Here is an 11,793-nt window from a genome sequence, read left to right as displayed (position 1 = left end):
AATATACAACTCGATAACGGAGTAATTCATGCAGATTTATTATAACCTGCCCAGAAAAAGAAAGTACACACCCATGTTTAATGATAGCTAAAAATGAAACAAACAAATGGTGGCTATTCCATGGTGATGTATTTGATGTATCGGCGACTGTTCTCAACGTTTGTAAGTTTGGGGGCAAATCCAATTTTCAAGAACATACTTTCTTTTGCCTGGCAGTTTATGTGGCGTGTACAAGTATACACACCTGGATACAAAGGTAGCCCGCCTAATGAAGTAACTTGATCCCACAGACCGCATCCCGTGTATCGCCTAGCGACCCCGCTGATGCATTCAGTGAAATATGACGTCCATTAGGCTCTGCAATATAATTAATATTGGTATCTTTTACTAAATTTAATCAATTTTTCGAATATTATTTCGAAACATACTACAACATTGATCCCTGCATCACGTATGTATGTTTGAGAAGAGGTAACTGAATACATGTGTGCAAAACTATGATCTTTGGAGGGTATCCCCCTATGGGAATCTGTACGAATCAGTCGAGTACACTGTGTATCGCCTCATTGCGAGTGCACTTCTATTTGGTTTATCTTCTTGGTGTCTATTTTACCAAAATATTTTTTTTCATGCTTTTTGGGTTCGATTCTCCACATTCACCCCGTGCGTGTCTTGGTGGGAAGTGAGGTCCCATAGCATAACTGAATAACGGACATGAAGTAGTAACATATAGTTACGTGACGTCATAACATTTAGGAGAACTATGACGTCACAATACCAAGGTGACAATGGACAAATAACTTACGCCTTTACATTTAACTTAGGCGCGTATTTATGAATGAAATGTTGCTCTTTTTGAAACAATGTAGATTCATGATAAAAATTTAGCTTATATAGCGGGAAAACTAAAAAGTTGCCGCTTTCACATGTATCTAAATGTTCACTGAGTGGAATCTTGCTGTTGTGTGGCTGCTTTATTTGTGAACGGTGAAGATTCATTCTTCTTTTTAATTTAAGTTCTGTCTTTCCGATATACTTTTCATTGCATCCACTGTAAAACAATCAGGTCAATGACATTTCTACTATCACAAGTCATATTTTGTTTTATAGTAAATTTAGCGTCCTTTGTAATTTGGACTGAACAGCCTTCAATTATATTGCTGCAAGTTAGGCAACGTTTGTCAGCGCACTTAGAAAGCTGGGGAGTGATGACAACAGAATCAAATTTAGAACTTGTCAAAATCTTTCTAAGATTCTTGGGTTGTCTTTGGCTGTTGATAATTTTGTATTTGCTCAATATCTTCTCCATTTTAATACTTTGATTCAAAATAAGCAGGTATCGTTGAACCATGGATAATGTTTTTTGATGATTAGCGTTGAAGGTAGATACTAGAGTTAAATTATTCCCCATATTGTTTTCTTCAGACTTTACTCTCAGTTTTAGTTGCTGAATACTTAGCGCCTTACAGTGCCTATTTTGAATCAAAGTATTAAAATGGAGAAGATATTGAGCAATATATATATATATAAGCTAAATTTTGATCATGAACCTACAATAATTTTTTAATTTCAAGTTTACACGATATACGGCTTTTCCATTGGACGAGAGGTCGGTCACATGACCGCGAAATTGACGTTCATAAGTGTATGAACGACACAATTTGACGTTCATACGTTTTTCACGAGATCGTGTTCTTGAAATGACGTAAACACTGACGGACTACTTCCACATTCCTGGGGAAACCCCTGGGAATTCCCTAGCACGAAAACATGCATAAGCGTTCTTTCTGATCATTTAGAACCTTTGTTCTTGGTCTCAGCGTTTCAGTATACATTGAGAAATGTCAGAGAGCGTGACTGCATGATTGTTCACGAATATCCTCGCTACGGCCTATCCTAATGAATAAACGAAGAAATGCACATCTAAACTATCGTAGTATCGACTCGATCCGTGCCTAGGCTGACATTGACCGTCTCCAGCAATCTATGAATTTACCTTAGTGTCTGTTATTCCCCTTTCAATGATCAGCCAGTTTATCAATGATGACTAACACATGTAACCGCCACAGGTTCATTAACAACTTCGGAAATCTCTCCCGTCACGTTTATCGTGTCGGCCATTTTGACGTCTTGTACTTGATGTAAAAGTATTACGACCCGCTGTCATTGTGACTGACTTACTGAGGTAGTTCTTTACAGATCTTTCTCATCTAATGAGGATATGATTTGAACACATGTGCTGCGTAAGATGTTTCTGAAGAGCAAGTTGTGCATCTATACGACAATGTCTAAATGTCACCTCTCTTTTTGAGGAAGTATTTTACTCCGCGATATAGCTGGTTGTTGTATGGCTGTCAGTGTAAACATGAAGTCACACGTACTAAATAAAATTGTGTTTAGATCTTGGCCTACATCCTTTGGGGTAAGAAATTGTGATAAAAATTATAAGAATTGACTTTCACAAGCTCCGACGTTCATACAGTTTGGCCCTCACTCTATGAAGGTTTATACTCCAATGAACTCACACAAAGTGAAGGTCAATTCTTAATTGTTTCAAAAAGAGCAACATTTCATTCATAAATACGCGCCAAAGTTAAATGTAAAGGCGTAAGTTATTTGTCCATTGTCACCTTGGTATTGTGACGTCATAGTTCTCCTAAATGTTATGACGTCACGTAACTATATGTTACTACTTCATGTCCGTTATTCAGTTATGGCCTGATGAGACTCGTACGTGGTACGAGTTGAAAGCGCTAGTCGTGTTCAATCTTACTCCGCTTATTTAATTATTACTATATTGTGCCTGAGAGTAAGAACTTAACTGTGCTTTTTTTATATAGAGGTTATCACGCGAGTGTGTTTGGGAATGGTAAATATCCTGCATTAGGAATAAACATTGTATTTAGCGAGCCTTGGCGTGATAACCTCTTTATCATATAATGTCATTCTTAAATTCTGTGCTTTAAAATCGCTTTCCCTCTCTCAAAAACATTACCAAAACATTGTGAGTTTTCCTGGAATGCGCGCATTAATATTTATTACGTCACAGGGTAAGTGATGTGTCAGTCGGACAGTGACAGTAGCCAATATAGTTCCAACTGAAGTCTGTTTCGTATACAGTGGCGTAGCAACATATACGCAAAAAACAGTTGTTTTTAATTGCCTTTCGCGGCAATCCATCGGTCTGTCCGCTTGAGTAACTGCCCTTTGTCAAAGGGAAGCTACTCTAACCCTAGTCTATGAGACGTCACGGCCACGGTCAGACGTTGTTGACAGTCGGTCTGTCCTGTTATAACGTTAAGAAGTGTAGTCAGATGTACACACAGCGACAAAACGAAACAAGGTAACAATTCAAACATATTTCGGCAAAATCCAACTATTTTAAATTGTGGAGAAGGTTTCAAGCCACAGAGGTCTACAAGCACAGATATGGCTACTGATCCCGCTTGGCTAGGCCTCGTGCCCTCGTGTCCATTTATCGAAGGATAACAGTCACAAATTCTATAAAATCGTGTAACGTAGCGGTTTCATGTCACATTTATTGTTGTTATCCTTCGATGAATGCATACAAAAAGTAGAAACAGTCCATTTGGTTACAAAGTTAATCGTAATTTTTGTAGCTTTCTAAAACAAATGCGTTTGGTAATAGTGTTGTGGGCAGGGGCATTAGTGGCGCCAGGATTTATGCTGTTCACTGTCTGTCCTCGTCCTGTATTGGATCCTGTCAATGGATCAGTGTGCCTTCAATTTCATTCTCAGCTTCCCGGGGAGTATAGATACCAAGCTGCTAGTGAGGTGCTAGAAGGTAAACAGTTACATTACCATTTCATTCTACCCATTTACTGCTGGGTGATCAGAGGCGTATTTCGATCAAAGTCACTTGCCTAGGGAGGTTACACCAGATGTAATCTGTGTTTCTTCAGTGTTAAGCAAGACTGAAGGCAAGAACCTCATCACCCATCCATGAATTGATTAACTATAGTAATATGGAAGAATCAGGTGATCCTTAACTAACTGGGTAAGGCAATACGGATGTGACACTGTCAATCTTGAAACGAATGCGTCTCCAAATGAATGTGACTGCTGGCCCCTAGCGACTCAATATGAATGCAAATGAAGAAGGCTTATGCTGATGCTCAATCTGCAGACAAACTAGCTCAGGTGACCGAACTTGAAGGCAGGGGACAAGACAAAGGCTGTAGATCTGAGGATAAGTGTGATGAAGCCTATCCATGTGTGATGAAGCCTATCCATGTGTGCTGGGTCATGTCGGACTTTGACGCAGTTGCAAAGAACAAAGAAGGAGTGTTGCATGGGTGGCGTCTGTCTGGAGTTGCGTAGAACTCTTGACCCAGCAGTGACAATTCACCAGATGTCCCTTATGTAATTTCTAGTAATTTTGAGTGACATTGTTATATGTGTTACAAGTGCTCCTAAATATACAGTGATGTGTAATATATATAGCTGTTTTTATGTCCAAGTTGGTATTTCTGCAATCCAAAATGTGAAGTGAGGTCATCTTCTTGTTGATAGTCATTTGGAGATGTAAATGCAAGCAAAGACCACTCGCATTTTCGCATTTAAATCATGCTCGCATTAACTTCAATATTTACAGTATATATGCACTCATACGAGGGCTGGCTGAAAAGTTCTTAGCCTAAGTGGGATATCTCAGTCGGATTGAAACAAACTTTTGCCACCAACAAGTAAAATCATTTAATGAATCATAGACATAAGAACTGCAACTGAAGCGTTATTATTGTCTTTGTACCAGACCATCTTGTGAACCTACCCATTGAAATCACCAGAAATGGACAAAACTGGCTATAGGGCAGTCATCAAGTACCTGCAACTGAAAGGGCTAACTCCAACACAGATACATGCTGACATGGTCTCCACTTTAGGGGATGATGCCCCTTCCTTTTCCAGTGTAAAGAAGTGGGCTGCGGAATTCAAGCGTGGCAGAGAGAACCTTGACGATGACCCGCGTCCAGGAAGGCCTTCAACAGCAACCATTCCGGAAACATTACCTGGGTACATGACGTGGTGATGGCTGATCGACGATTGACCATTCGACATATTGGCAGTGTTGTGGGCATCTCTCATGAGAGGGTTGAGCACATTATCACCAACGAGTTGGGAATGACAAAAGTTTCTGCAAGATAGGTGCCAAAGCTCTTGACAGCGGATCTAGAAACGTGTCAGATTCGTGACGTCCCGTGACAATTTATGCCGTTTTGAAGCAGATCCCGATGATTTTTTGGCCCGATTTGTAAACATGGATGATACCTGGATTCATCACTTTCAACCAGAAACCAAAATTCAGTCTAAACAATGGAAGCATCCGGAATCACCAGATCCCCAAACAGCCAAGACGGTTCCTTCTGCTGGAAAGGTGATGGCTTCAGTTTTTTTGGGATCCCAAGGGTATTCTGCTGATTGACTATCTTGAAAAAGGCCAAACTATCAATGGAAGATATTATGCTGACCTACTGAGACAGTTGCGTGAAGCTATCAAAGCTAAGCGACGGGGAATGCTCACTAAAGGAGTCCCGTTCCACCAAGACAATGATCCTGTTCACAAATCGGTGGTTGCCATGTCAGTGATCCATGATTGTGGCTTCGAACTCATTGACCGGGTGGTTATTCACCTGATTTGGCCCCGTCAGACTTCCACCTGTTTCCCAAGATGAAAAAGGAACTAGCCGGTCGCCATTTTCCTGGTAATAAATGCCTTTTTTGGGTGGCTGAAGCAAATTTCTCCTTGACCGGCATCCAGGCTTTGCAGCATCGCTGGCAAAAGTGTGTAAACCTGGAAGGGGACTATGTGGAGAAATAAATGAAAACCATCGACTTGGCACGGGTCTTTCACGGTTAGGCTTACAACTTTTCAGGCAGCCCTCGTACATACACAGGACTATTTTCAATAACGAACACAAACCCAGATTTCTTTCATACTGTTTCAAATTTATTACCAATGTTTTTGACAGTTGTGCACTAGAATTGGATGAATAGGGTGTCCCTTCCGTGAGACCTGAGAGAGGCAGACATCAGCCAGATACTTATGTCCTCATGTGCACAGTGTAAAGAAATGATCCATAAGTTTGATCTTATGTGATAAAAACAAATTCACAGTTTGATTGAATGAACAAAAACTATAGATAAAACGTTGTCCATAACAGCAGATCTACATAATGAGTATTGTTAAGAAATGTTTGATAAATAGGATCTAAATCCTTAAGTGTCTACAGGTTGAGATATTGATCAGTGCAAGATGATAAAGGTAGAGAATCTTGCACCTAACGTTTATCGTATATCAGTGGGTGCTGATACACTTCATATGTCTGGTCTATCATCAAACATAAGCAGGATCCAAGTCTTTTGTTGTCCGAACTATAACTAGCTGATTCATGCTACAATCTACCTATTCTATATGAAGGGAACACTCTAATCAACAAAACGAGACTTACTTTTGTACCATAACACACACACATCTACACAATGATCCACATTTGTTATCAACAGTGTCAGACTTCTAGAAAGGCTACGTTGGATATCATTCATCTATTATGATACAATTTAATCTTGAAACTTTTCCAGCCTGAAAAGTGATAACATATGCCTTTTAAAAACTTTAGACCACCCCCTCGCACAATTTAACATGGGGAACATTTACTTTACTTTTATCCCTGCGTTAACAACACACATCAATTAGACTTTAGCTTGTCTTCAGGTTGTTTCTTCTGTCGTACATACGCACGATAATAGAAGTTAGAAAACAGATATGTCATACTTATTCCATATATAAGGCCATAATAGCAGAAATTATGGTACATATATCCATAACTTGCTAGTACAAAATCAAGAAGGAACTGTAGAATCTGCATCTGTGTCAGCTGTTTCCGCCATCGAGGAGGGTTGTTTGGCATGACAGCAGTAAGACCATAGTAGAAGTACAGCACCACATGCACCAGAGAGTTGAGGACCAGGAATATTGCGATGTTCGGGTAGGGGAAGTATTTGTAGCCGATGTTACTGAATAGCAGCATGCTGGCATGGTGGTAGACATGGAGGAAGGAGATCTGGCGTTGTCGATGTCGGAGCACCATGAACACTGTGTCCAGAAGTTCAATGATCTTGGTCATCCAGTAGACCCAGTAGACAAAGCTCAGCTCTTCTGTCTTGGTCCTGGAGTAGATGTAGTCACTGTCGTAGAGCCCCTTGATGAAGCCGTAGAGGGTGTACATGCTGGCCACGCAGCACGTGAAGTTGTGAAGGAGCATCAGCTGACAGAGGCAAAATCATATGACAATGACAGAGATGCATATAACAAATAAATAGGAATACTTTTACTCAACATTGTAACACGTTACAATCCTGATCCCCATTCCACAAAGCAATGTTTGCGCTAATTCTCACGACAGTTGTAGTCCTAAGATCCCGTGGGACAGGACCCCGGTTGTATAAGTATACATTACATGTCAGGTTGTATAAGTATATATTACATGTCAGGGTGTATAAGTATATATTACATGTCTGGTTGTATGAGTATATATTACATGTCAGGTTGTATAAGTATATATTACATGTCTGGTTGTATGAGTATATATTACATGTCAGGTTGTATAAGTATATATTACATGTCTGGTTGTATAAGTATATATTACATGTCTGGTTGTATAAGTATATATTACATGTCTGGTTGTAAAAGTATATATTACATGTCAGGTTGTATAAGTATATATTACATGTCAGGTTGTATAAGTATATATTACATGTCAGGTTGTATAAGTATATATTACATGTCAGGTTGTATAAGTATATACACTGGCCAAATGAAGAAACGCATAACAGAATAATCAGTGTTTCATTACATGTTTAATGAAATAGGATAACACAATAAATAACAACCAAATTTTACACAGGATGAGGCACATGTTTCTTACACTACAAACAGTCTTTTAATGTTCTAAGGGACGTCCTTGTCTGTGATGGCACTGTGCCAAAGTCAGTACCGGGTGTTACAACCACGAGCATCGATCACAGCTCTGCACCGCCTGGGCATGGACTGTATGAGTCCTCGAATCTGGCGTTGTTGAATCCTTCTCCACTCATCCTGCAATGCATGGTTCAGCTGTTGAAGCGTCTGTGGTTGAGGCTGTCTGGCAGATCCCAAAAATGTTCAATAGGGTTTAGATCAGGCGATTTGGAGGGCCGTGGCAGCACAGTAACATTGTTGTGGGTAAGATAATCCATGGTAACACGTGCAGTATGCGGTCTTGCGTTGTCTTGCTGGAAAATCTCTCTTCTGACGTCAATGGCGGGAATAAGGTGACGTTGAAGGATTTCATCACGGTAGCGTACAGCAGTTAAATTTCCCTTCACGTGCACCAGATCTGTCCTACCATTCACGGACATGCCTGCCCACATCATGACACTTCCAGCGCCGTATCGGTCGACTTCATGAATACAGTGTCGAGTGAAGCGTTCATTTCTCCGTCTGTAGACACGCATCCTACCATCATGGCGATACAGCATGAACCGCGAACCATATCCTTCTCCAGTGCACTAGGGTCCATGGTCGAACATTTCTGCTCCATTGCAGACGTGCACGGCGATGATGTTGCCGCAGAACAGGCGCTGTATATGGTCTCATTGGCCGTATCCCATGCTGTCTTAGACGATTTCTGATGGTTTGCGCCGAGACTCTACGAAGACCAGGAACATTGTTATCTGTGTATGCTGCACTGATTGTCCGGTTGCGAAGATGCAACACCCGGATGAAGCAGTCCTGCGCCGCAGTTGTGACCCTGGGTCTTCCACTTCTCGGTCGATCTCTTGTAGAGTTGTGGAGTCTGTAGCGCTGCCACAGACGAGAAATGGTACTCTGTCTCACGTTAAAGTGCCTGGCTACTGATGTCTGAATTTCTCCAGCTTTCAGACGTCCAATGGCTCTGTTTCTACAGTCTTCATTCAGTCTTGGCATCATGAGAGTCACGTATACAGAACATCGGAGAGTGATTCGCAGCAGGACTGCCAAATTTTTATACCCATCGGTATAAAGGGTAAGTAGCCGTATTTGCACGTGCAACATGCTTACAGCTTTTTCTCTATGCAATTTCTCCCAGTTTGGTTACAAGATGCTGTATTTTGGCTACAAGTCACCAAATGTTGTGTAATAAATTAGCGTTACGTCAATGACATATATATTGAGTTCAAGCCTTCATCTTTAATAACAGTCAAGTTTTAAAAACAGATTACAGCTATGCGTTTCTTTTTTTGGCCAGTATATTACATGTCAGGTTGTATAAGTATATATTACATATCAGGTTGTATAAGTATATATTACTAGTTTGGTTGTATGAGAATATATTGCTCGTCTTCTTGTATGAGCATATATTACTAATCTGGTTGTATAAGTATATATTACTAGTTTAGTTGTATAAGTATATAACATGTCAGGTTGTATAAGTATATATTACATGTCAGGTTGTATAAGTATATATTACTAGATTGGTTGTATGAGAATATATTGCTCGTCTGGTTGTATGAGAATATGTTACTAATCTGGTTGTATAAGTATATAATACTAGTTTGGTTGTATGAGAATATATTACTAGTTTGGTTGTATGAGTATATATTACTAGTTTGGTTGTATGAGAGTATATTACTAGTTTGGTTGTAAAAGTATGTATTACATATCCGGTTGTATTAGCATATATGACATGTCTGGTTGTATAAGTATATATTACATGTCTGGTTGTATAAGTATATATTACATGTCCAGTTGCATAAGTAAATACTACATGTCTGGTTGTATTAGTGTATATTACATGTCAGGTTGTATAAGTATATATTACATGTCAAGTTGTATAAATATATTATATGTCCAGTTGTATAAGTATATATAACATGTCTGGTTGCATTAGTATATATTACATGTCTTGTTGTATTAGTATATATTACATGTCTGGATGCATAAGTATATATTACTAGTTTGGTTGTATGAGTATATAAAACATGTTTTGTTGTATGAGAATATATTACTAGTCTGGTTGTATGAGAATATATTACTAGTCTGGTTGTATAAGTATGTATTACATGTCTGGCTGTAAGTGGATATATCACTAGTCTGGTTGTATGAGGACATATTACAATCTGGTTGTTGGCAACATCTCAAGACTGACTCCCTCTGTAGAAAACTAGTTTCAATACTTAATTTGTGGCAATAACATCACTGGTAATGAGTGTAGAGATATATTTTACAAAATCATAGAGTCAATCGCTCAAATGAAAATGTACCATTAGAAACATGGCTTATTCTTAATTTACTTACTGGTTTGAGATTCAGCGGTTTTGTCCATTTCTGCCAGAACTTTGAGAGGAATATCATCAGGAGGTAGGCGCAGAACAGAGGAAACGAGGGCAAGCTAATAATATGCTGAAGCCCGAACAGAATCATGGCCCGGTTCATCGTGCCTGCTTCAATAGACACCACACTGTTCACTGAGATGTTCTACTGATGGAAACATTGGCTTTTATACAATATTTTTTTTTACACTTTAATAATAATGATAATAATTTCTATTGAGGCAAGCTGGTTCCCACCCTTCAATTACACCATGCTTGTTACCACCCAATTAAAAGTATCAATGGAACAATTGTGCATATGGTGTAGGACATTTTATTGTTGGAACTCTTTCACAGCCACAATTAATGAAGTGGTTTAAATTTCTTGTTTTCTATTGATGGAGGCATATATATTTAATGGGTTTTATAATGTCTAATAATAAATGTATATACATGATGTGATATGTACATACGGGGAGGGAATGGAAAACATTTTAACACATGGTCATTGAGACTGCCATAGTTCCTGTTAAAGCATGAGAGTTGCGGACGGCATAGCCACTATTCCAAATAGGTGCCTGCCCGTTGGCCCATAGATCTAGTTTCAAATTTGTATGGGTCCTTATGCTACAATTTCTTTAAACGAGGACCTGATGAGTTTAGTCAGGGCCTGCAACTTCTTAAGTCTGTGGGTCCTGACGGAAAACTGATAGTTTATTATATCGCTTGAGATCGCTTTTTGAAACTGGCCCTGGTTCTTGAGATTAACATTCTGTTCAGAACTTTTGTGTATGTTCATCCTGTTGCAGTGTTAGAAATTGGCACTAGTCCTTGCCAGGCTACTGTGATGCAAAGACTCCATGTTAATATTATTAAATGTTACCAACAGAATGACTCTGTACACAAAAGAATTACAGTAAGACTTTGTCCCTCAACTTGCCCGGCAAAGCACACATCACGTGATACACATCTGTTGACCTTGCAGCATGTTACGTTCCAGAGCAGTGTCATGGTAGCAAGCCCTCCACGTAAAGTATCAACCCATTTCGGACAGGGATTAATTGGGGGTAGAAATTGTTATTATTGCACAGGTTTCATTCAGATGTGAATTCAATTAAAAAGCAATATTAATTTTATGTCATCAACATAGTAGAGTCCCTATGACATGATTACACATCACATGACCCGACCTGTGTGTAGAATCAGCAACATGCTGCTCCAAGGACATGACCCGACCTGTGTGTAGAATCAGCAACATACTGCTTCAAGGACATGACCCGACCTGTGTGTAGACACAGCAACATGCTGCTTCAAGGAGATGACCCGACCTGTGTGTAGACTCAGCAACATGCTGCTTCAAGGACCTGACCCGACCTGTGTGTAGACTCAACAACGTGCTGCTTCAAGGACATGACCCGATCTGTGTGTAGACCAGGCAACATA

At 39.6% G+C, this 11,793-nt stretch overlaps 1 protein-coding gene across 1 annotated transcript; it reads right to left on the bottom strand.

The window, feature by feature from the left end:
* Positions 1-5,946: 5,946 nt before the first annotated feature.
* Positions 5,947-10,529, bottom strand: LOC124142313 (elongation of very long chain fatty acids protein 4-like). Its single transcript, XM_046510720.2, has 2 exons — positions 10,337-10,529; positions 5,947-7,286 (listed from the first exon to the last, which is right to left on the bottom strand). Exons 1-2 carry the CDS (start codon positions 10,472-10,474, stop codon positions 6,708-6,710), a joined length of 717 nt encoding a protein of 238 aa, XP_046366676.2. The 5' UTR covers positions 10,475-10,529; the 3' UTR covers positions 5,947-6,707.
* Between the last annotated feature and the right edge of the window lie 1,264 nt (positions 10,530-11,793).

The sequence above is a fragment of the Haliotis rufescens genome, unplaced genomic scaffold (genome assembly GCF_023055435.1).
Source record: "Haliotis rufescens isolate VD_foot unplaced genomic scaffold, xgHalRufe1.0.p SCAF_11, whole genome shotgun sequence".
Classification (NCBI taxonomy): Eukaryota; Metazoa; Mollusca; class Gastropoda; order Lepetellida; family Haliotidae; genus Haliotis; species Haliotis rufescens.
This window is presented reverse-complemented; position numbering and strand designations above follow the sequence as displayed.

Coding starts and splice junctions, on each gene's coding strand:
- LOC124142313 (XM_046510720.2), bottom strand. CDS start 10,474: ATGAACCGGGCCATGATTCTGTTCGGGCTTCAGCATATTATTAGCTTG. Junction 7,287..10,336: donor AACCGCTGAATCTCAAACCA/GTAAGTAAATTA, acceptor TGCCTCTGTCAG/CTGATGCTCCTTCACAACTT.